The sequence below is a fragment of the Sturnira hondurensis genome, unplaced genomic scaffold (assembly GCF_014824575.4).
Source record: "Sturnira hondurensis isolate 20B ecotype Veracruz unplaced genomic scaffold, ASM1482457v3 Scaffold0008196, whole genome shotgun sequence".
NCBI lineage: Eukaryota > Metazoa > Chordata > Mammalia > Chiroptera > Phyllostomidae > Sturnira > Sturnira hondurensis.
This window is the reverse complement of record NW_028080827.1, coordinates 28,979,786-29,005,524: the sequence shown is the minus strand read 5'-3', so window position 1 is coordinate 29,005,524 and position 25,739 is coordinate 28,979,786. Positions and strand designations below refer to the sequence as shown.

At 41.9% G+C, this 25,739-nt stretch overlaps 1 protein-coding gene across 1 annotated transcript in view; it reads left to right on the top strand.

The window, feature by feature from the left end:
* Positions 1-25,739, top strand: part of CCDC175 (coiled-coil domain containing 175) — a 55,234-nt gene that overhangs the window by 5,538 nt on the left and 23,957 nt on the right. The window contains exons 3-11 of the mRNA XM_037054442.1: positions 2,224-2,359; positions 5,312-5,540; positions 10,590-10,712; positions 13,277-13,386; positions 16,986-17,067; positions 18,977-19,113; positions 21,475-21,585; positions 24,293-24,364; positions 25,414-25,549. Coding sequence (XP_036910337.1) covers positions 2,224-2,359; positions 5,312-5,540; positions 10,590-10,712; positions 13,277-13,386; positions 16,986-17,067; positions 18,977-19,113; positions 21,475-21,585; positions 24,293-24,364; positions 25,414-25,549 — 1,136 coding nt within the window. The remainder of the gene's footprint in view (positions 1-2,223; positions 2,360-5,311; positions 5,541-10,589; positions 10,713-13,276; positions 13,387-16,985; positions 17,068-18,976; positions 19,114-21,474; positions 21,586-24,292; positions 24,365-25,413; positions 25,550-25,739) is intronic.

Sequence of the window (25,739 nt, the reverse complement as noted above, 5' to 3'; positions counted from 1 at the left end):
TTTGTGGGACAACACCCCACCCACTGAGCCACACCAGTCAGGGAAAAACACTTTCAGTGGCTGTTTCACTTGCAGATCCAAATCCACCTTCATTTTCTGCTCTGTCATAAGGCAGAGGGACCCTTTACCAGCTGGCACAATATGGAGCTCTGCCTTTCCAGGGATACCAGGGGGGAAAGTGTTTCTCTTCCTGGTTTCAGGGTGCTCAGTTTGGAAGACTCTCGCAGTGAGGCAGCCCAGAGTGCCCAGCGGCTTCCTCCAGTACCCCTCGGGCGACATCACGGCAGACTGCTACCACTGAGCCATCTTCCCATAAGCAGCTTCCCCAGCACCCTTGGGTGGTTTTGCAGTGAGTTTTAAAGTGTGGCACCTCCGCTGGACAGGTTTCCTCAGTACCCCAGAAGCCAGATTGCCAGCCAAGCACTCTACGAATTTCTTTGAGTCACCCAATGAGCCACAGCCACCTGCAATGAGGCCTAGACCTGGGGCCATATCTATCTTATCACCCTGAGGTAAGTCAAAGGTGCTGCTTCTTCCAGGATACTTCTTCTCAGCCACAGGTCTAGTGGCTGTTTCTCATAACTGTTACCCCTTAATTCTTTAGGGTTCGCTTTACTTTCTTCATATTATTTTCCTCGTTACTGAAATCCACTTTATAGTCAACAATTCTTTATAATAAACTTCTCTCAACCGTGGCTCATATGGCTCAGTGGATTGAGGGCTGGCCTATGAACCAGAAGGTTTCCCGTTAGGTTCTCAGTCAGGGCACATGCCTGAGTTGTGGGCCAGGTCCCTGGTTGGGGTGAGAGGCAGCTGATCAATATTTCCCTCACACAGTGGTGATTCTCTCCCTCTCTTTCTCCATCCTTTCCCTTCTCTCTAAAAATTAATCATTAAATCTTTTTTAAAAATTTCCCTACAATTTAGTGTAAGATATCTATGCCCTACTTAGATCGTGGGTGATACAGTCAGTTATAAAACAATATGTATGGTGTTAGTCTAGTTTGGCAAGGAAAATACAACCAACTACACATGCAGATAAAAATAGCACCTAGAAGGAAGCTGTGTCAAGGGCAGAATCAGGAGTGTTTCTGTTTCATTACTTTTGGTAGCTTTGTATGTTCTGGGTTAGGTTATCTTATAACCAGGGAAACATATTTTAGAAAGAAAAGCAATACCATAGAACCTTTTATGATCCTTGATACATGCAGAATACTTAACCAAGTATATTTAATTGGCCTTATGAATAAAGCTTTGCTACTCACAATACGGTTCTCAGATCAGCAGCATCAATATCCCCTGAGAGCTTGTCACAAAATGGAGACTGTCCAGGCTCACCCTGTACCTGCTGTATCAGAATCTGCGTTTGCACAAGATCCCCAGGTGTTGCATCTGCATATTTGAGACACTGAGTTTGAGAAGCCCTGCTACAGTTTAACTAGTAGTCTCGAAATGGGTCATTCGGGACTTTCCTAAAACAGCAGTGTTCACGTATTCATTGTTACCGTCTATCACGTACTGAGGTAACCTGAAGTCTTACGTGACTACAGTGATTTGTTATTTATTGATGAATAATTAGCTGTAGTTGTTGCTGCTGTTTTTAAACACTGGGTTCCCTCACAGCAGAACCAAAGGCAATTGCTCTTGCACTGTGATTTCATTAAGGAGTACAATGCAAGGAGGACAGGATAAGGAGAGCAGAATGGGGAGAAAGGAGAATCCATGTGGGGTACAAGATGGTGCTGACTGCTGCCAATGTAACCAATGAGTGTGCATGCATATAACCCCCTAAGACACAGTCACCTCTTCTCAGGACCATCCGGGTACTGGCTCCTGTCCGTCACTGGTCCAAGGTTGGCCCCACCTCCTGCACTTTGGTTTCCACGTGCCTGTTTGGGTGTCTCAGGAAGTCCCATGGTGGAGGCGACAGGGAAGTGTTGGGCAGGAGGTGAGAAGTGAATAGAAAAAGCAGCAATCAGGTGCTGCCCCAGTTTGAAGTTGCTCAGAGCCCAAGGAAGGCTGGTCACCAGAGCAGCGGCTGAAATAAAGGAAATGATTGGTAGATGCGGCAGAGGGGCCCAACGGGGTGAGGAAGAGGTGTGTGAATCAGAAACATGATGCACAGAAAGCTCCAAAGAAAGACAATTTGTTCATGATTTCAAAAGTCATTATCTATAATCGTGCTGTTTCTCAAATAACACTAGCATTTCTTCCCCTTCTAAGAATGTGTCAGAGATGCTCGCAGATTAAACCTTCTTGAGATGGATCGATTACAAAAGAAAATTACAAGGATGAATAACGAAATAGAGTTTCTGACGAAGAGAATACTTGATCTGAAAGACATCAATAAAGCTCTTGGGCAAGTACTGCTTTTTCACTCAGCACCCATGGGAGTTGGGGCCTGGGGCAGAAGTGAGAAAATCCTGCTGCAGGGTTTGTCTTCTGACCCAAACCAGTGCTGGGCAGGATAAGAGGCGAGAGTCACGTGTAGAAGGGGACCCAGGCTGCTGAGGGGCATGTGATGGCTACAGAGATCTGATGAGCAAAGCAGAAAATCTTCAACCACTGCAGTCAGGAGACTTGTACGATTTCAGAGGCTATCCATCCTCACAGCAGCAACGGTGGTGTGCACATCACACACTGCCATGCACACCACCTCCCCACGCAGGGGGACACAGTGGTTTTAGCATGCGTTTTAGTAAAATTGAATTTACAAACCTCACCCACCAAAGGAAGAAATCTTGCTGGATGCAAATATAGCATCAAGCCAGATGTATCATAGGTAGTTTAGTTCCTTAAAGGTGTTCAGTCATAACCTGCTGGAGGGCTGAGGGTGGGACTGGTTCCCTGGAGAGGGATCTGGATTTTCCCTGTAATTAAGTGAGACAATAGATGTAACTGCCTGTAGCTCAGGATCTGATACCTGTTAGTTTCTTCCTGTTATTCCTAGCTGCCTTGCCAGCGCTTCACCCGGGGGACCTCATTTTCTGCATCTGTTAAATGGGGATTGCAAGTCTTGATTTACCAGCTCATGGAGGAAGAGATACATTCCGAAAGAAAATGCAAAAATAAACTCTGAAGAACAACTCAGTACCCTGAGCACATTTGCAAGGCTAATGTGCAAATACCAGAATGTCGGTTTGTCAAAGTGAGAAATGTTCAAGGAGCCCTCATCATAGGGGAAAAAATCTCAGGAAGCTGAAATAATCAGAGGATTGCTTGGCACACACGACTTCAAAAATGAGTGAGGCGAATACCTCAAGGCCTAGGGTCGCCTTTCCTGAAGTCGGCCCTCAGATCACCTGTTCTGGGAGATGTTCCGTGAAAAAGAAAGTTCCTCATCACCTAAGCTTGAGAAATACTCATTCTCTAACCCCTGTTGGTGACTCCCAGTGCAGATGGGTGTGTTCGGCATACTAGCCACGATTGCCAGAGGCGGTTGTGTAAGCTGAACCGTCCATTTCCAAGCTGGGATCCTCAGAGCAGCTGGCCAGCACCCACACACCCCTAAAGACCAGTGGGTCTCCCACCTCATTGTGTATCAGAATCACTGGGAGTGCTTGTGAAAACAAATTACTGAGGACACCCACCCTCTGAATCTCTGATTCAGGAGGTCTTGGAGGTGAGGGCGAGAACTTGGGTGTGTAACAAGTCCCCAGGTGCTGCTGCTGCTGCTCCTGCTCCCAGCAGGTCCCGACCGCATTCTGAGAATCACTGCTCTAGAGAAATCTTTACGGAAAAGCAAAGGGCAAACACGGTGTGGGGGGGTGGTGGGCGGGGTGGGGGGTGCTTGGCGAGCCAGCATCATCATGCGACAATTGCTTTTTGTACCCATTTTTAAAAGAAAGGTGTCACTCCAGGTACCCTCACTCTCTGCCAGGCAGTCCTCTCCTGGACAGTCCTTGGGGAGAGCAATGGGGAAAAGGCGCGACAACTTTAACTGAACAACAATAATTTTTTTAAAAAGATATTTAAAAAAGAGAGACATAAGGGATACTGATGTTTAGCAATGTTTATATTTTATTTGGATCCTGGTTAAAAAATATTATAAATACATACAGAAATATTTTTTCAAAAACATGGATCATGTTGCTATTAAAAATGTGAACTGGTTTAAACAAAAATTTAAAAAATTAAAAATTAAAAAAAAAGTGAACTGGAAGCCTAAAAACAGAATCAAAACGGAATCCCTGCAAGCTCTTTGCTGTGCTTTCCTCTACACCCGGTAAGGGTGTTTGATTTGGCTCGTTTCACTCTGCCTCCCTGAGGTGTGTGCACTGTTAGAAGCTCCAGCTTCCTCTGCTGGAGCACAAAGCACCCCTGACCTGACTCCCTCCAGCCTAGGCTTCCGTGTATTGCATTTCTGTTGCGGAGGTGATGTCTGGAGATTGAACTTACTGACACTCTGTTTCCTTTGGCCCGAACCTTTGCACACAACCATCTGAACTGTAAAATGTTTAACTCTGCAGACTAGAAAAAGGGAAAAGGTCTTTACATTTCAGGAGCTTTTACAAAAAAGGAAAATCAATAAATGGCGCAAATTGTCCCTCTTGCAGTTTGTTATTGTTAGCCCTGGGGCAGGTGTTTCTAGCAGCTTTGAGGTCTTCCTCTCGTGGATGTGACCAACTGGTATGTGAGGTTAGTGTCTCCTTTTGAACTCAGATTTGGCTGCCGTTGGGAGAAAATAGAGGTCAAATTAGGTTTCAAGCATCCTCTGAACAGGGAAGATGAACCCTCTCCTTGCCTGACTCCTGTCTATCAGAGGAAAGTTACCTTCCTCCTGGGCCCTGCCTGCAGGGCCATGGCGTCAGAAGGTGGCTGGAGGGGTCTGGGGCATGTATCTTTCTTTGACTTATCTCAGGGTGATAAGATAGATATGGCAATGCTACACAGCAAAGCATTTGGCAAGATTTCCTTTACTTGTTCAAAGCTGTTGTTGAACCCTTGTGTACTTTAAAGCAAAATAGCCCATAGGTACTACCTGCTATGTGGGGGTGGGTGGGTGGGCAGGACCCCATAGTAAACAATAACAAGGTTGACACTTGTGTTTCCATCTGTCTCAACCAAAGTTANCCCCCCCCCCCCCCCCCCCCCCCCCCCCCCCCCCCAGGACCCCATAGTAAACAATAACAAGGTTGACACTTGTGTTTCCATCTGTCTCAACCAAAGTTAGACAAGTGCAAATACAATGTCAAATCAGCATCCCTTACAATTTCTCTCTTTATGGTGCTTAATCTCACTAAATAGACTTTAAATCCCTTTCCTAAAAGCCATGCTTTTCAGGTCATGAATGATTTTTTTTTTCTCCTAGTATAAAGCAAGAGGAGCTGGCAAAGCAGCATAAAAACTTTGTCCTGTCGCTGAACAACACGATGGGGGAAAAAGCTGCTGCTATTATTTACATCAATGAGACTTACACCAAAATAAACATGGAGAGAGAAGAAATAAAATTGCAAAGAAAATACATTCAAGATGTAGAGGAGCAAACCGAAAAAGAAAGAGCAGAGTATTTAAAAAGAAAAATAAAGCTGAATGAAAAAGTAAGTGGCATGATTTGTTTTTTTTTTTATACTATAGAATCAAACAGAATCTTGAGCACGAAATGGAAAGTGATTTATTTGTCCTCAAGGCTGGCCAGCACTGTCGTGGTATCTTCCGTGAAGACTGGGTGGGAGTAGAGCAGAGACTGGACACTGGGGCCCCTTGAGGGGTGTATAGCAGCAGCATCGCAGTTTATGAGAGTGAGTGACAGGATTTGTATCACTGGGGCGGCCTCCTGCTCATATGCAACCCTATAGGGACCAGGGATCTGCCTCCATGTCACCTGGTGCCCTTGGCAGTTCTGAGGCCCAGTCTCTACGGACAGGACGGGGGAGTTCAGCCCGGCCCCAGCCTGCTGCTCCTGCTGAAGGAATCTGAGAGGAGTGGCCTGCAGAGGGAGGGGCCGGGCAGAGCCAAAGGCCCTAAGAGAAAAGAGTATTTTGAAATAGGGATTTTGTGAGGGGGTGTGTGAGGTATAATTTCAGCTTCTTCTATCTGCCAGGCCATGTTAGTTAAATTTTACCACTAAGATGGTTAACTGTTGGTGGTTCTTTGCTCTGCTTCAGCTGCACCCGGAGAGGCAGGACTGTCTCCGCCGGGCAGCCCCAGCATCAGTCTCCTTCTCCCTGTGGTGTAGGGGCCAGTTCATGGTGAGAATTACTGGCGAGCTCCTGGTGCTGCCTTCTCCATGATTGGAGTTGCCCTAACCTCCAGTCATAAAGGCAGGAAATTGTATTCAAGTTCACAGCACTGCTATATTTAATAAAAAAAGAATAGAAAGAAAAAAGTTAAGTTGCTTTTGTTGAGTCTTTATTAAAAATTTAGAGGACTACAACTAGCAGTGACCAACATTTGGTTCTTACTTTGATTGATTCCAGTCAGGTCTAAGCTTCTTTGTCCTTTAAAGCACCTATTAGTGTAGGTGCTTTAGTTTTATGAGTTTTATGAGTTTAGAGTTTTAAATGTAGTATATCTTGTATGTAGATTGCTCAGCCTTCATCATCTTTGGAACAGGCTCTTTGTGAAGTTGCTGGCAAGGCATCCCTTGGGCCAACTGCAGGCACTAAATTGAATTTGTAATTGCCCAGCTCCCTGGACCTTAGTGGAATTGAAGCTGGCTTTTAGCCTGGACTGCAGGGCAGGAATCAGCTGAAGTCCTGTGGAGAGCAGGACCTATAAAATGGCATTGGTCCAATCAAGATGGTATAAAGTATATGAAACAAAATGGAGTCACTCATGTCAACCAAGATGGCTGCCAGTCAGGCATGATGCTTTGTTTCAAGAGGGAAATTACATAAGTCATGCCTGACACATAAGTCAAAGACACACCCAAGATATTTGCCCACGTGCGATCAGACCAGCTACATCTGTTGAGTGGGACCACCCATAGATAGGTTCCTAGGCAAATTCCCCACTTGGCAGCAGGGGTGCCAAAGTACTTAGCAAGAGTCCCAGAAGGGTGGAATACACCACGCTCGAGGTGTAACTGACGCAGGCACCAGACCACTGCTGAGACAGCCAAGCTCCACACTTCAGAGTGCTGCTCCATGCCTCACTGACCCCCCTTAGCATCAGCCACTGGAAGCGCTGCCCCGCTGGACTGAGGACGTGTTCCCCTCTGCTTCCCACCTGGCTCTGGTGATCCTTCCTGGCAGGACACTGATGGCTCCCTTGCCCACCATGCTGTCTCCCGGACCTGCAGACTGAGACTCTGGGACTCGGGTTCGTTATTTCCCACTGATTGCTATGTGTGTGTGTATGTTATATTTCTCTTAGATTGTTAGAGGATAAGTAGGATATTGATGTTTGTTGATGTTCTACTTTGAGTGAACCTGCACTCAATAAAAGCTGAGTGAATAGAAAAGTTACATGTGTGATCCTTAACTCTTCCTTGGTGCCAGGCTGCTCAGCAGGCAACTAGCCGAGCAGTTGCCCAACTGACTTATAGCAAAGACTATCACAAACATATGCTCGCGACTACTGCAGGTCTCAAAAATAGTGAGCTCCTGTCACTGGGCAAGAACTTACTGGAATTTATTGTTGTCACAAGGAAGTGGAAGTTTTAGGAAAAGGACCAAAAGGCATTTTACTGTTTTTGTGCCGTGTTGACGGCGATGATGAGCCGCACTGGCATCTCCCTGCAGTTTCCAGTGGGGGCCGAAAAGGGGCCACGTAACAATCCTGGCAAGCTCAGGGGAGGTCTGCATGGCAGCCTCGCAGACTCAGAGACCTAAAGAAACCACACAGGATGGCCTGATGTTAGACACGTTCATGGCAAGCAGTCATGACCTAGGCTAGCATCTTCCCAGGCAAAAGTCTATCTTTACCTGAATTGAGCCTGTCTACTGTCTTTTTGCATCTATGATAACACACCTTTGGAAGGTCAAATGTCCTTTTCCCCTACCTCTCAAAGCATAGGCATTGAGGCCAGAGGGTGACCACAGACCCAGTCATTGTTATTGTTCTCATGTTAATTGTTGGTTGTTATCTGTCCTGATAAATAATAAAGTTAGGTGTTTATCATTTTACTTTTATCCAAACCCAGAGGTTCCCCCTCTTTGCTTTCTCCCACCTCCCTAATCCATTACCAGTGGATTTCATGTAACCCACTTATATCTCCTCTTCTGATTGTAATGAATAAAATAAGGTGCAGAACTGCCCTTCTCTGGAGCATTCTCTCAATCCATTGAGGTTTTGCTTCCTGGCAATTGTCAGCGTAGCTCAAATAAACTCATAAAGAGTCTTACAGGCTTGGAAGTTTCTTCGACACAGTCCTCTTCTGCGAGCACTGCCCTCTTCTCCCTGAGCACCCCAGACCCTCACGCTGGAGCAGCTGGCTTAAGTTCCAGGAACCGAAAGTGGGGTGTGTCTGTGTGCGCAGAGTTGAGTTGGGGAGCGGGTTGAGGAGTGGGGAACCCTGTTCTTTTCCTTACTCCCCCTGGGACTTAAACGGCCCCTCAGCAGGGGCATCGGATCTGTGCTCTGGCTGCCCGAGGAAGGCTCCAGTGGGCGGGGTCCTGTCTGTCTCCGCTGCTGTGTCCCAGCCACTGCCCACAGTGCAGGTCCGGCCTGGCTCCTGGTAGGACCTCTCCAATATTACTTCACTGAATGAACAAGGGTCTAACTTCCTTTCAACCTCCACAGGGAAGTCCCCCTCTCCCTCTTCTTCAATGTAAATATTAAAATACAAGAAAAGAATCTCAGAGGAGCTTAAAATGAGCAATTTGCAAACATGAGAGGTTCCTCCTTAGGGCCATACTGTCTCTGTCACAACTACTCAACTCTGCCATTCTAACAGGAAAGTATCCCTAAACAATAACTAAATAAATTAGAGCAGCTTTACAAAAACAGGTGGCGCCTGGATTTGATCGGGGTTGGGGGGCCAGGTAGTTGGTCTACTTCTGGTGATGCCCCTGAGAAGTGGCTCCAGTTAGGGTGCTTTCCGATGCAAGCAGCAGAGGCCCTGACTTGAACTGGCTTAGACAGTAGAGGCGTTTGCTGTCTCACACAGTAGGATGTCCCAGTGCAGAGCAGAGTTCTGGAGGAGGAGGAGGAGGAGTTAACTCAGCAGCTGCTCCCTCCTCTCCATCCTTCTAATGCTGGTTTCTCTCAAGGTAACAAGATGACTGCCAGTGACAAATACACTCTGGGCTTCTTTATTCAAGTAAAAACAGGAAAACCTTTCCTAACCAAGGACCGTAAATCTTCTTGCCGAGTTTGATCCGGCCAGGTTCAGACACCACCCTCCCCTGGCACAGTACTGGATCCTAAAGGAGTCCCCTGTACTGGCAGGCTAGACCGACCGAAGTGGGCGTGAAGGAGGTGGCCACCAACATCCCCTGAAGGCACGGGATAGACTGTAGTGACATCCTGTTAATTCCCTTTACTTTCTATGAAAAAAGAAAAACAATTATAGTTATCAGAGGCTTCCAACCCATAAGATCTCCCCTAACACAAAACAAAATGTTTTTTGCTAATATATCTATAGTTGCAAGACCTTGGGAGAAGTCTTAGGGCAAAGCCTAAACACAGAATTCTAATTTTCAGCAAAATGTATTTATTATTTTTTAATTAATTTATTTTTAGACAGAGGGGAAGGGAAAAAGAAAGAGGGAGACAAACATCAATGTGTGGTTGCCTCTCTGCGTCCCCTGCTGGGGACCTGGCCCACAACCCAGGCATGTGCCCTGACTGGGAATCAAACCGGCGACTTTTGGGTTCACAGGCTGGTGCTCAATTCACTGAGCCACACCAGCCAGGGCTTTCAGCAAAATTTATTAATCAGCAAGTTTCCCTTAACTGTGCCACGGTGTAGATATAATTGATGATGATCCCATTCATTCAGAGCAGCTACTTCTGGTGACTTGGCTGGTGGCCTTGATAGAAAGTCATGTTTTCACGCCTTTTTTACTGCAGAGTTGAGTACATTTCCTCAGGCCTTACTCACCTCTTAGTTACCTTTTCTTGATAATTCATTTTGCTGAATTCATTGATGCGTTTGATTATGATAAGAGGGTGACATATTTAATATTTTGACAAGGGATCAGAATATGTTTGAAAAATGGTAAGAGTTGTCCAGGACTGTAAGCTGCCCTGTCTTCAGTGAGTCTGTTTCCTATGTCTTTAGTCTGTTTTGTTTCGCATTAAATAGTGTGAAGTTGGGCTTCCAGACACGATTCTGCATTCTTTCCTTTGACTCTCCTGAGCTCCTAGCACACAGTAAATCTGGTAACTATTGCTATGGTGTTTTACTCATAAATTGCTATAATGGGTCTTGCTTTTATAATTTGCTATTAATAATCATTGTCTTAGTGCTCTTACAAATTTACTTCTTCAATATTTTATAATAGCAGTTTGGTCCTCGTGGTTCACTCTTTTTCCTATGATGCTCTAAAACAGGCAACCCCTTTTTTTATTGTTGGTATACTGAGATTGGCTACGGTATGCTTAGGTTGAATATAAATTAGGTTGACAAAATAAAAAAAAAGGATTTTCTAAACTTTGGTGCCCTCATAAGCTTTTTGATGGGCGTATGTATATCACTGCAGGTTGTTGAACAAGAAAACCTCTGTGAACTCAAGAGACAGCACGCTTATCAAAAGAAGAAAGAATTGGATAAATTAAGGCTTAAAGAGGCAAACATGAAACAAAAAATGACTAACACCACAGAGGTAAGAAAGAATAAACCTTGTTTTTCAAGCCCGACCCCGGACACCTCAATATACACTACCCTTAATGTAACGGGTAAAGGTGTTTTAAAAAAGGAATTGATTTTAGTTTACCTCTATGTCATTCTGGAAGAATATTTTTGTCATTTTCTGATAAAGTGTTATAGTGCAATTATGTTTTCTTCTTCAGGAATACGGTGGGAAGAAGGAAGTTCGGCATGCTTTGAGAACAAATTACATTTGATGGGCCAAAGTACTGTAAAAATTATTTTTCAAAAATGCACACAGAACCATCCAAATGCATACAGAACCATATATAACATCTCTGTGATATTGCTTTATTTTACATAACAAAGTAAATAGCCATGGATGGATTTCTTAGTTCTGAATGTGTGATAATAGCAAAGAATTTAGTCTCTCAATTTATATTGGCAATAGGAACATGCATATGGAAAGGGGACCATTTGTTTGCGTTAGAAAACACTCCAGAACTCTGTGGTTCTACTTTTTAAAATATTAGTAACATTCAGTGAAAGCTTGTACTATGTTGAATATTTTGTGAGGATCATCCTTATTTTAAAGATAAGAAAACTGAAGCTAATGGAAGTGACCATAACTGAAAAGATTAATGTTAATACCACCTTTGTGTTATTAAAACAGAAATGCTTGTTAGTCTTCTATCACCGTTAGTTGAATTAATGAGTCCTTCTTTCTTCTATCTGTATTGATGAATATGTGTAACACCACATATGGGGCAATAGTCATATGGTAACTTCACACATCTTATCAGAAAGCTTGGTTAATTCCATTATACTTTGTATAGGGTGGTTCTGATCATTGTAGTTATAACATACTGGTTATGATATCCAATTATAAAACATTAGTAAAATACAAATTTTCCTTAAAATATGTGCATTTAAAAATATCATCATCTGTTTTTTGAATATTAACATGGTAAGGAAGCGTGAGTCAGGCTCTAGGGAGAACGAGCATAGGGGCGGGATAGAACACGTTTTATCTGCATGCCCAAGTTCGTATCTCCAATTTGGGCCCCAGAAATTATAAGCCATGTGCCCTCCCAATTCCAGCTTGCAAAAATGAAGTACACATGCCTTCATCTGAATCCCAAAGATCTCTGAGGCCAAATCAGACAAGGCTTAAACTTCTCATTTTTCCTCTCCCCCAGTGTAGCTTGTCCACCCCCTGCCCCAGCTTCCTCGTGGAGAATGATATTTACAGCACAACTGATAGTCACAAACATGGGCTCGACCAGCCCAGAGTTTTCTCACCTCTAAAATGCAGTAACGCTATTGCCTATTGCGAATGGCTCTTGTGGAGATCAGTGAGGCTTTAGCTGAGTGCTGTGTATTTGGTAAAGGTTGTTCCCGTTACTGCCCGAGATTAGAAAAGAACGTTTTGGCTGGGGACTGGGACAATAGGGAATGTCAGATCAACCTTCATGCAGTACCTTTAGTTTAGAAAACTCTGCAGGCAGGTCAAGCTGGCGTCATGATAGCAGAAAACAGTAACAGTGTGTGACTCTCCAGGTAGCCTACATGTCCACAGCAGGAAGGACTGAGGGTTAAAGGTCACCGATGCCAGGCCTGGTGGCCTTCAGCATTTCCTCACTCATCCTGATGATTGGTCAGAGTCCTTTAGACATTCTGCGGTTCTTTGGTGGCAGTTCTAGGACTTCAGACCCGTTACTCTGGCACTAGTTATGGCCCAGAATTTCAGTCACATGGGTGCTTTAGAGAAAGAAATAGTTTGGGGGAGCTGTCACTCACCCGTGTCACTTGGCATGATGGACAGACCCTTTACACTGCCCACAGGTGTTTCTGTGACCCGCACCGATACGCAGGGTCTGGTGGCATTCAGTAGTCTGTCCGCGGGGCTCTGCGCTGGAGAGCCAAGGCACTGGATGCGCTGCGTGCTCCCTCACAGGCCAAAACGCAGGCCCGAGGCTGATACGTTTGCCTCCCTTTTCCTTATTTGAAAACTGCATTGTAAAAATATCTATTTCACTATGAATTTTTATCTATATTTTCTTTTTAAAATCATGCTAACATTTTTCCACAGTATCCAATTGTTTCATTTATAAACTTCAGATTAAATATTAATAAAGAAACATTTTTTTCAGCATGAACATAGCTATCAATGAATGTGAAGACTCCATTTTTTTCACTTGTTTATAATACTCATTCTACTATCCTGGAAGAACACTTTGAAGACATATATGAAAATATAGACTTGTTTATCTTTATAAAAGATAATCAAAATGAATTCGTGTCTTGAAAGTTGTTTTTATAGTTTTCACATCCTCACTGCTATATTTGGTTGCTCCGCCTCCCAAATGTTGTTGTTTTTTTCTGATGATTGCAGAGTTATTTCTGTCCAAGTTTGTACTTTGAAGAAACAAGTATAAGGATTGGTTGCTTTTATTTTAGCTAAAGGATGCCCCAAAGTAAAAGTTGAATGAATGATACCTGAATATTTAGTCAATTGAAATGCTGTCATGAATCACCTGACAATGATTAAATGCCATAATTTCAAAAAAAATTCAATAGGTTCTTAGTGATCACAATGTAGAGATAGAACAACTACAAGAAGCAATAAGACAATGGGAACAAAAGATTGAAGAAATGAAGAAAGCCTGTAGCGTCCTGGAGGATAAAATGTAAGTATGATACTTTATTTTTACCGAAGCATTTCTAGATATTATATTCCTTTCCTTAAAAATTTTTAATTAGATGAGAACTAGAATATTTTAGTTTACTAAAATTTGTGTCATGTCAGCTTTACAGAAGCACCTCTTTATTTTGAAATTAATCGTATGTTCAGATGATCAAGAAGAAATACTGGGGATGTGGTGCTGTCAGCTTAGGAGGGGAAGGGACTCTGTGGAATGTGTCATCTCCACTTCAGTTCCTGACTCCCTGGGAGCAAATACACCCCCGGAAGGCATTGGCAAGGCCTGCCACAAGGCTATAAAGTCACCTACCCCTGCCATGATAGTGGTTGTTCTTAGACAAGGGGGGCTTGCAGAACATACGGATAAAATACGGGGAAGCCTCAGGGCAAAACCTGTTACCCATGGGGGTAACCAGAAACTTCAGGAAATTTTCCATTCCCACCTCAAGGCCCAGTCTCTCTTCCTTTCGCAAAAGTGTTTCATCCTTATCTCTTTATCTACATGCTGTGTTCTCTTCCTGGCGAGCCCATAGTTGAGCATGGTCATTCTAGACCCATCTATCTTTAGAGGTTGGCCAACAGACTCTTCTGGGAGAATTCCCACATTTCTCATCAAAACCTGTGTGGCTCAACTCTGGACAGGAAGGTGGGGTTTGGGGATACAACATGGCTCCTGGGCCTAACCCAGGGTTCTCTGGCAGTTTAAAAGACAAATTGTGAACTGAGTCGATTCTGCAGAAAAGTAACTTCAAATGCGGAGTCCTGTTATGATATGGTTCACTTCTACATAGACAGGTTTGAATGCACTGTGGTTAAAACTACACCTCCTAAAGAAGCATTTGCACAGTGCAACACTCATCAGCATTGGTCCACAAAGTGGGCCGTGACCTTTGCACTCAGTGCCAGATTGACAATAGGAAAACTCAAGCATTACTCCGATTCCATCTCAGAGTAAGAAATCTTCTCCTTTGAAAGTGAGTCAATTGTTTTTAGTTCATCCATGTTTAAAAAAAAACTAGACAAAAAATCATAGTAAAATATATAGGTTAGCTCACATTATTTCTAGGAGTTATGATTAAAAACCTTGCTACACTGATGAAGTTTTGTTTATAAGCATTCTGCATGTTAGCTAACTGTTTTAATATACGTTCAGGAAGAAAATGGGACTCCTTAGATGTTCCACAAATAGTGGCTCATCTTTTTGGTCAACCCCAACTTTTCAAGAGTTTTCATTCCATTGGAATCTCACTGAAGGCAAGTGTTTTTGATGAATTTGGTGATTGAAGGTATAGGTTAACCCCTTTTGACTAATAAAACTTCACTTTTTCCTTTTTTTTTACTTGGCAAATTTTTTAAAATCCTCTTCATTCTTTTTATTTTGCCACTTAGTTCATTTTCTCTCTCAGTGAAGGTGAGGAGAGGTAGCCTAGTTCTTGCTTGGTGGATTTGAAAAGCTGAACAGTTTTTTTTTATAAGATTCTTTAAGAATAAATTACACAAGAAACTAAAATAATTTGTACAACTCCTATAATCAATAAGCCTTAATGTTCACTCCCACGAAATCTTTAATTTACAAGTTTGTTACCTATTTGGAGGTCAAAATATTGTGGGAAAACAAACATCACACAATCATGAGTTTAAATTCTATATCACAGGTGGCAAACACAAGGCCCATGCGCTGAATCCGGCCCTCTATCTTGTTTTATCCAGCCCGGCGGCACCTAGTCTTCCCTGGTGGCAATGCCGAGCTCCTTGCCCCTAGTTAAGAAATAATTACACTTATACTGTCCTAAAATTACATCCAACCCTTTGAAGGCAACTGTGAGGCTGATGTGGCCCTGGGTGAAAATGAGTTTGACACCCCTGTATATGTACACAGTTAAGAGCACCTCAGTGCTCCGCAAGCCCAGGGGAGGCATTGGTAGTTTAATCCTTGTTTTTTTGTTCTTGTCATTAATCATTATGTGTTTGCAGAATAAAGGTGGATCGGTGCCTACCTTTCTAAATTGCTATGATCTTTCTTTGCATTCTGCTGGTTTTTAACACACAAGAAGTAGGGGGTTGGACGCTAAATGTTGTATATAAATGACCTCCAATATGTGACTCAGAGAGTACACAATGACATCATTGTGCAGGAGACTATGGAAATTATAGATGCTTTTTAAAAGGGCTGAAATGGCCTCAAAATTTTCAAGGTTACCAGTGACTTCTGTCTTGCCAAACTTCAGTGGTCTAGTCTATTCCTTGAAGTTTCTGAATTCTTAACAGAATGTGATAGATAATCACTTTGACCTCTGGATCCTTTCTTCCCTTGGTTTGCCGAACCTTACATTCTGTTACTTTACTCACTGTGCTGATCCTTCTCAGGACACTTTCCTCCATCCAATTCTTTCTGACTCTAAAATTTTGGAGTTCCCAGCTCTTTTCACTATTCTCCATACATGATTTTATTCCGTTGTATGGCTTTACATTCCTTTCATATCCCAATAACTCCCAAATTGATATACCCAGCCCTGACCTCTAAATGCATATACTCTATAGCTTATTATACCTCTTCATTTGGAGGCTATCTATGAGATATCGCAGCTATAACACACCCTTAATTCCCCACCTCCTTGGAACAGCTCTTCCTTCAGTCTTCCATGCCACCATTTCACCAATCTATACACAAAACACAGCCATCGTCTACCTTTCCTGTTTTCGTCACTACCTAGCTCTAACACTAGCCAAATCCAAAGGCACGTCCTGTCGCCTTCATCTCAAAATATATCCTGAATCTCACGATTTCTCACCCCCTCCACCACTACGAGTATCTCTCCTGGATTGCTTCCACAGCCGTATACGTTGTTTGTCTTCCTATACTGTTGTCTTACTCCACAGAGTAGCCAGAGTCACCTTTACGAGATGTAAATCTGTTCATGTCACTCCTCTGCTGTAAAAAATCCTTCCCTGGTTTCCTCCAGAATAAAATCTGAACTTCTGCCTTGTCCCCAAGACCTTCTATGATCTAGTCTCTGTTTACCTCATCCCGCCTTCTCATGTCCCACTGTTTGTCAAATACACCTGTTTCCGCCTCAGGAGGTTATCAACTGCTGTTTCTTCTTCGTGAAAAGCTGTTCATTCGGATCTTTACATATCTGGCTCCTTCTCATTGTTCAGGTCTTTCACGAGTCATTCCGAGAGTGTTTTCCTGTCTAAAGTAGCAACCTTGCTCTCAGGCTTTCACAAATGTCCTTTACCCGACTGTGTGTTCTTGCAGCACTTAACACTGTCTGAAATGTGTTATTTGTTTATTTCGTGATAATTTGCTCATGTTCTGACTGCTCCCCTAGAGGGCAGTTTTCCCGAGAGTAGGTACTTCGCTTGGGCGGCAGCTTCTGTACCCATAACACATGCAAAGTGCTGGTGTTTGGTAATCACTTCTTAAACGATTGAATACAATAATAAATAATTCATTCATCAGTTCAAAAAATAACTTCTGTTGTCCATTATGATGGCTATGTAAGTAAATATGTTATGTAGGGCGATGTAGCTTTGCTAAAAAACCTGATTTAATAGGAATTTGTTTGACTTCCTTTGTTCAAGGAATTTTTTTAAGAAGAGCGAGGAAAAACTGAATGACACATCTAATGTTGAAAAAAATGAATTATTGCAGAAGATAAAGGAGGTAGGAAAACAGAAATGATGATTTTTATATTATAATTAGATTTTATTTTTAGTTAATATTTTAAATAAATGTGAGGAATGTGAAATTTTCCAAAAGTACATTTTCAGGAACTAATAAGAATCATAATGAACAGTTACTGACTGAAAGATTTTATTCCCTCCCCAAATGCTTTAATTGTATAAATGAGCAAAGATAGTTCACGTGAAGATGAACCGTTTTCCCGGTAGCGTTTCACGTGGGTGTGGTTATTCTATGTTAAGACTGTCCAAGCGAGCAAAACAGAACCTGGGACATGGAAGTAAAGGACAAACTGAGAGTGAGCAGAGGGGCAGGGGGAACGGGGATAACAGGGGGCAAAGTGGAAGGGTCCAGTCAAAGAACGTGTATAAAAGACCCAAGGACAAAGACAATGGGGGTGGGAGGGAGGATTGAGTGTGGTAGGTAGGCAGTCGGTAAGGCAGGGGAGGGTAATAGGAGAGAAATGGCGACAACTATAATTAAACAATAATAAGAAAAAAAATGTAAAGACTATCCATGACTAATGGGCAGCTTTCAGGTGAATTAATTAGAAAAATTAGGAGCTTCTTGCTGCCATGTGGTACTCATGAAGTGTAGCAACCTGTATGGCTCTTAATAATGTTAGTGAAACATCTGAGTCAGATTTAGGCCCCAGGGGAATTCTCTGGACATTTGAAACTTAGGTTAAAAGAAATACGATATTTTAAGTAACTAACCATGGATGTACACTAAGATTTCTCCACAAAATATCAATGAAGCATTTATTTTGATAGTTGAACAGAGGGAAAATACAAGTAAAGTTTAACAGAAGTGCCTTGATTAAATATCATAATTTAAAGTATATTATTGAATGACAAATATAGTATAAAATAGTACATATAATATGACCCAATTTATTTTTATAGATACTAAAATATACATGCACACCAGTCCCAAACTACCTTAATCCACCTATTGGTTCTTTTGTGGTCATGGACAATGGCTTCTTAGCTTCCGATCCACCCTTCACCAGGGGGTGAAGCTCTTTGGGATCCCAGACTAACATGATGGGAGACTTACCAGACTCAACACCTGGGTGAGCTCTAACTGTTGACCTTCATCCCCCTTGTCATGTAAGAGAACCCAAACTCAGTTTTCAAGTGGTTTCTTCCATATCTGTAAATGTCCTAAGGTAAAAGGATTTTTCAGTGAAAAATTGATTAAAAATAGATTTATCACAGTGGAATCTTGCAGAAGTGGGCCTAATAATTCCTCAGTATCTTGTTAGTTCTTCAACACTTAAAAAAGTTTTCCTCCAGCTATTTTAGTGGTCCTCAGCCAGAAGATTATTTTGAATTACTGAGCATACCATTGACACTCAATTTATCTTTTTCACTGCATTTGATCAATTCAATAGAAACATCCAAACATGAAGGCTTTACTTTACCTTCTTCAGAGCACTAATGACTACTCTATTTTGGTCCTCGAATAGAATTGTTTAACAAGAAGTAAGTATAATATCCATTCAGTCAAAGAGGTTGTGAGTAAGAGCTTCTGTTGATGTTATACTTTACTTTCCCAGTGCAACTTACCTTCTAGAAAAAAGACATATATCATAAACTGAGTGATCTCAGTTTATTAATCCCAATTTTTATTTGAATATTAATTATTACTCTCTGGTTTTGCATCAGTATTAACTACTTTTCCACACTTTTGTTGTAGTTTATGGAAGAGGTCCCCAAATGTATGATTGCTTATTTGATGCAGAAATCGCTCACTCACCCTCTGTGGCATAGTCATTCTGTGCTAAGCGAAGTGCCCGTGCTCTAGGGAGTTGCCCATCGGACCCCGACTCCCCTCAAAGGGACTGTGAAGCAGGTCCTCTACCTTAATTACTTTGTTTTTTTCCTAGATGGCTGAAAAAATACACAGAATTCAATTAGAGAACAAAGATCTACAAGAGAAATTGACTACTCTTTCCAGACAGTGTAATATAGTCAGACAGGAGGAGGATAAAGTTTTTCTGCAGAAAAAGAAAATCCACGATGAGTATGTTTCTATTCATGATCCACGCATGAACCAACGTGCCATGGTTCTGGGAGCTTCCCTTGCTGTCAGAGTGGTCACTCTCCAAATGAGCTTATCCTCGTTTTAAAAGCTATTGGCAATGATGTAACATTTGTTACCCAATAATAAACACACACACTCCTAATCTTTCTCTATAATACTAATCTTTCTCTATAATACTTTCCTCATAGGGGTCAGATTGAATTCATAAAAATCAAATGCGTTTTTTGAACTTATAAACCCTATTTCTGGAAGAATAATCATTCTGTCACCCCACAAGGCAATCTGGAGGAGCTATGAGGTCTACGCGCATCAGAAACTGGCTCTGCACCTGTGTTCCCTGTGTCAGAGAAGGGTCAGGTCCTTGACTCAGTCCTCTGATGTAGACCCTGGGAAATTATTCGAGGAAACCCCTATTTTTTACTACTCATTGGACCCCGTTTAAGCACCATGGCCTGCCAATTCCACCTCCCAACTGTTTCTCAAATAGGCCCTATCCTCCTCTCCAACTACATTTTTTCACCTCTTTCAGCCTCCTTGGTTTGGCTTTCCCCTAAAAAGTTCTTCCCACTTTCTCCACCTTGTCTTCCTCCCTTTTGCCAGAATGAAGCATCCCTCTAATGCCATGCCTTTTCTTGAGTTCCCACATTGTGACCAGCTGGGCCCAAATCCCTTTGTCCTACTGAACTTTGAACAGATCAGGGCAGTGGCTCCGTCTCCCTCAGCACAATATCCCCAAGATCTTGTGCACCGTTTAGCGGGTTGTGGGCATTCACAATTATCATCTAAGTGAATTCTACAGAATGACACCTGGCAAGCATAAACTATGTAAGGAATAACCCATCTCTGCACTTGAAGTTAAATCTCACAGAAGTGTAACTACTGTGTCTAGGCCCACTTATTGGAAAGCTGACTTTATGGGCTTTGCTGTTGCCCTGAAGCTACAGAGAGTTGTTGCAATCTTTTTATCTCATGCAATAGAACAGCCTACTGAGACTAAAACTTAATATTCTTCAGGCAAAAACTCTCCTCAGATCAATACTAAGTTATCTGTTTGAAATATAAAATGAACTGAAGACAAATAATTGTAACACTGAGACGCCTACCACCCTTACTGGGTTTTGTCCCTTTCAGCTTGGCCTGCCGTGACAGGATGGCGTCAGGTGGGTGGTTTAGACAGCAGAAACTTACTTCTCACTGTTCCGGGGACTGGATAGCCCAGACCGGGACGCCAGCACAGTCAGATTCTGGCCAGGGCTCTCTCCCTGACTTGCAGATCAGCCATCTTCTCATCGTGTCCTCGCACAGGGAGGGAGAGAGCACACTGTTGTCTCTTCTTTAATTCAAACACTAAAATATGTAACTTAGAGAATAAAAGTTACCTACTCTCTCCACGGAGAAAATTACTGTTTACAGTATGCTATACAAGCTTTCTAATAGATATACTCATATTTATGTATCTATATACTGTATGCGTGTATATACTGTATATGTATGTGTGTGTATATGTATGTATGTATCCATTTACCCAACACTTGGATTGTACTCTTTTGTAATTGGACTCTTCTTATGGGGACACTCATCTCTTCACGGGGGGCCCACCCTCACGACCTTATCTAACCCTAGCCCCCCAAAGCCCCCTCTTCACGTACCGCCTCACTGGTCATTGGGGCTTCACCACGTGCATTTGTGGAGGACACAGATCTGTCCACAGCTGTTTGGAAGATAAGACACTTAGATAAAGTACTTTCTGTTACAGGCATATTCCTCCCAATGTCAGGAAGTGTGAAAAAAAACCATAATCTTCCTATCATTCTTTCTTCAACTTAGAGACCAAAAGAGATAACCACATTTATAATATGCTTTCATCTCATTTAACTGTTATTTCCAGGGAGATTGTAACCCCCATTTTATGGGTGAGGAAACAGAGGCTCATTAATAAGTAAAGTTTCTTGTCAAAGTCACACTCCTGGGAGGAGGTAGAGCCAGCATTCGAAATGGGGCCGACTGACTCCTTTGCCTTCCACAAAAGAACAAGAGGGAGTTGATCCACGCAGCAGAAGAGAGACACCCACGCAGCGGGAGTGGGTCCTGCAGGGCGTTTCCTATGGCTTTGTGGGGGCTGTTGTGATTGACGTGGGGGTGTGCATAGGTTCAGCCCACACACACAGAAAGACTTTGTTTCCGTTTTTCCTGATTCATTGGGTAAATAGTTCATGAACTAAATCTTCCAAACTACTTTTGAGATTTGTACTGGTTATGGTGCGTTTTCTCATGCTGAGGAGTTAAAAATGATCATTTCAAACTTTAGCATGTGACGGCTCTGTCTTCTTGTCATGGCAGGAATCACAAACAGCTGGCATTTATCACTCAGAAGGAGAACTTCCTGTCGCAAAGGAAAGTAGATATCAGAAATATGGAAGAAGGCCTCCACACACTCGCCGAGCTTCTCCGGTATGTTCGTTGTTTGACATTTTTAATCTGTCTTCTTTTCATTTATTTTAAATAAATAGTAGCAACAAATCTGTGTCAAGTTCTAATCTACTAAGAAAAGGAGGTTTATAATAAGTTCTATTTGTTCTATGGTCCTGAAAAGTCACTCTCAGAGTCTCTCATCGAGAGGATGGGCAGGTCTGTGTTCTCCACGAGCTGCTGGGCATGAGGCTGGTGGGTGAGGGGGCCAGTGGCAGGAAAGTGGCCAGACATCGTGACGACACCAACCCCTGTCACATCCATTTCTACCATCTAAGTCACTTTAATTTCACAAATAATGACTATATCTGATTTTAATTCAAATGCTAAAGTATGTAACTTAGAGAGTGAAAGTTACCTACTCTCTCCACAGAGATTACTGTTAACAGTACTCTATTCAGGCTTTCTAATATATATACTCATATTTATGTATGTATATACTGTATATGTGTGTGTATCTACTATATGTATGTTTATATATACTGTATGTGTGTGTGTGTGTGAATACTGGATATATGTGTGTATATGTATGTATGTATTCATTTCACCAGAACTTGGGTTGTACTCTTTTGTAACTGGACTTTTCCACTTAAAATTATATCAGGTGGCATACATGATATTATATGTCAGTTACGTAAACTACAAAAATTATTTCTAAGAAAATGATAAAACATGGTAAAATGGCAATGTTTGGAGAAGCTGGTGGAAGGTAAATCAGAATTCTTTGTACTAATGTTTACACTTACCTATTGAGTTTGAAGCTATTTCAAATAAAGGAAAAAATTATATACACAGGCTTCTTTCCTCACGCTTTTTTCTGACTGCATGGTGTTCTTTTCACATATTATATTGTATTTTATTTAACCTGTGCTCTATTAATAGGCATTTTTTGTTTCCTGTATGACAAGCCATTTTCAAAGTTAACATTAACGTATCTCTGTCCAACTATGTGACTATTTCTTTATAATAAAGTCCTAAGCGTTGAATTATTAGATCAAAGAGAGTTGTGTATTTTTAATTTTTATAATTATTATCAAAATGCCCTACGTAAATATTCTACCATGTCATACTCTCATTAAGGCTTGGCATAATAAAGCCACTTATACTTTAGTTGGGCAGATGATCAAGACTAAAAACACATGCAAAATGATGAATTGTATATGACTAAAGAACAGTGTGAATTATTTTTAAAAAACAGGATGAAAGAAAGTCAAGAAGTTCTTTTTTGTCATATAAAGATTTAAAACATCATACCTTTAAAAGCAAGTCAGATTTTTCTGTTTGCTTGTTAAATGGTAGAATAATATCACCACACATAGAGATATAAATAACTTGAATATAGGACACCAAAGAGACCAACTTACAGAAATCTAAGATGGGTGAGGATGAAAATTTGACACATACCAACATAAATGTAGAATGAGGCAGGAAGTGTAGCTTTTTGGTTCCTTGTCCATATATTGCTAAATAATGTATTTAAACATCCCTTTCTAATCATGTGAGCCTCAGAAAGAAAACTATAAGCTTTTATTTATGTAGAGCAAGAAGATAGAATTGGGGCTTTATTTTCCTCATGAAAAATGCAAATTTATAATCAATGATTGTGTCATTATTACTCTGGTCATCAAAAACTGAGAGCCAAATTTGTGGCCCAATATTGGTATCCATTTAGGATTTTTTACATTATTGTTGCTTTATTTTAAATTAGTGAGCTCCTTTGTGGATTAAATCAAATATATAAATAAAATCAATAACTTTGGAGCAAATTATGAAGAGCCCTACGGTTCCAGGGGAGGATGTTAGGTTTATTTAGGTAAGAAAATGAGAGCCCATTCAATGATTTTAAATAGGAAAAAAAAGCATAGTGTGTTTCTAGTTTATTTAAGAGCATTTCATATTCTCAGTTTCGTTTACAAATATCTTTTATATATAAAGACACAAAGTCACGTCTTATTTATGTGGCCTTAACTTCCTCTCTGTGCATGAAAGCATTTAATAAGGAAAGAGGGAATAAAAACAATAAAGGCCTCTAACACCTCTATTACCGAGTCTTCACGTTTTCATCCATTTTAGATTCATCAGAAAATCTTCCATCCTTAATTACTGTTTACCCTTAGTTCAAGAATTTCTATTGACTTTCTGGAATAGACATTGTAGCAAACCCTAGCTCATTCTAGAAGGCAGAGCTCCTCAGCAATTTGTTGACTCTAAGTCATCCTATGTCAGAGTGTTACTTCCATTCACGTCCTCTGTATGCAGTGAGCCAGCCTTGGTCACAGGAATCCTGACTTGCTGTTCCCTTGCCCTGCGTCTCTGCAAATGACGACGTCCTTTCTTTGGTAAGATGGCACTGCCATTCTGGAGCTCCATGCTTCTCCTTCTATTAAACATTAACCTCCAATAACCTTTCCTCTACTGCCTCCAAAAAAAATCTGTGCTCTGTCCTTGGAAATACACCTCAATACTTTCAGAATCAGTTTGTGCTTGCACGGAGTTGTACTTGTCTTTCTAGTAGTCCGGCACTAAGGTCTTTTGTTGTCTCACAAGGTTTGTTTTGTCTCCCAATTAGGCAGTAACCTCACTGTACATAAGAATTATAGAGAAGAAATATAAAATAAGAAATATAGATTTTATGTATTCTAACAGCTCCCACAGGTGCTGAATCCAATGTGGTTTTTCTTGTTTTCAGGGCAACAAAGGAAGTCTACCGGAAACAAATAAGAGTCCTGAATGATAACCTGGAAAGAGAACGTCAGAGATGGTAAAGAAAACAAGTTCCTTTGTGTTGTAAATAGCGTGTGCCATCTGAATGAACAGCGCCCGGGCACAGGAAGGATGCCAGGGTACTTGGTATCCCGTTGGTTGCTAGAGTCCAGGGAACTGATTTTCCTGTTAACTTGTTTGGGCTCTCTCAGATCTAGATGTGTGTGTTAGCTTGATTTTTGGCATTGAACAGAACCAAAGTTTTCCATTTGAGCAGAGTGAAGTCATGAAAGAGTAGAATATTTCACGAGCCAAGGTTTGTGTGATGCCTCTTGCTCCCGCAGGCTTCTGCGTGGACAGTACGGGAGGTGATGTGCAGGGACGGAGGAGAGTGGGTAGGAGAACAGCCTCTGCAATGGGCTGTGGACGCTCTGCCTCTCACCAGCTCTGGGACCTCGGCCAGTTGATTAGTAATCTCTGCTCCCATCTCTATAAAGTGGGGACTGGTCGTAGCACCCACCTGGTCAGGTTGCCACGAGCGGTAAATGAGATGATCCACATAAGGTATTCTGAGCAGCGCCCAGCACTAGGAAGCACTTGTAAAGCTTCTCTCTATTTTATTATTGTTGGTGTTGTCGTTTCTATTCATATGATTTATAAGAGTCAAATTGCACATTTTCACCCCCAATTATATGTAACTTTTTTATGTTGTGGTGCAGGGGAAAATTTGAGAGCCTAGAATTTTGTAATCTCTTATTAGCACTCTGGGTAATTTAGGTAATTCCATGACTAATTCCGCCTGGGCCTCTTCTTTTTCCACCTGCCCCTGAGCCTGTCCCATGCCTCCCCTTTCCCTACAGGAGGCAGGCGGCCAAGTCTGGTTTGCCCCCTGTCCTGTTGTTGGCGCCTGGGTGGCTTGTCACTGGGAAGCCACATGCACATCCAGCATCGAGGCTGTCGGTGGTTTGGGGTTATTTTTTCAGTGGAGGTGCAGTCTGTGTCCCCAATTGCACATTTCGTGTAATCTTGTTTTGTTTCGCGTTCCTTCCTCTTTTCTGCAGACTCTTATGCCAATTTAATAATGATTCTATTTGTTCTGCCCTCTAGTGTTATAACTCAGTGGAAAATAGCTTGCCTGAAAAGAACACATAGACGTTGGCTTTTCAAAATGCAAATTGAATTGCAACTACTTATAGATAAAATTAAGGCTGCAGAATCTAGACGCAGCGTTTTATTAGAAGAGGTAAGGGAACTCAACAAACTTAGTATTTGTCCCCTGTACTGTATATCAGTGTTTCTCCTTCAATATTTAACTTAACCAAAAGGTATTTTCCTTTCTGCCACCTTCACGTTTAAGGTGAATTACTTAACTTTCTCAGATGTACCCATTTGCTGTGTATTAACTGTAGGAATTTAGCAAACAAAGTAGCAGT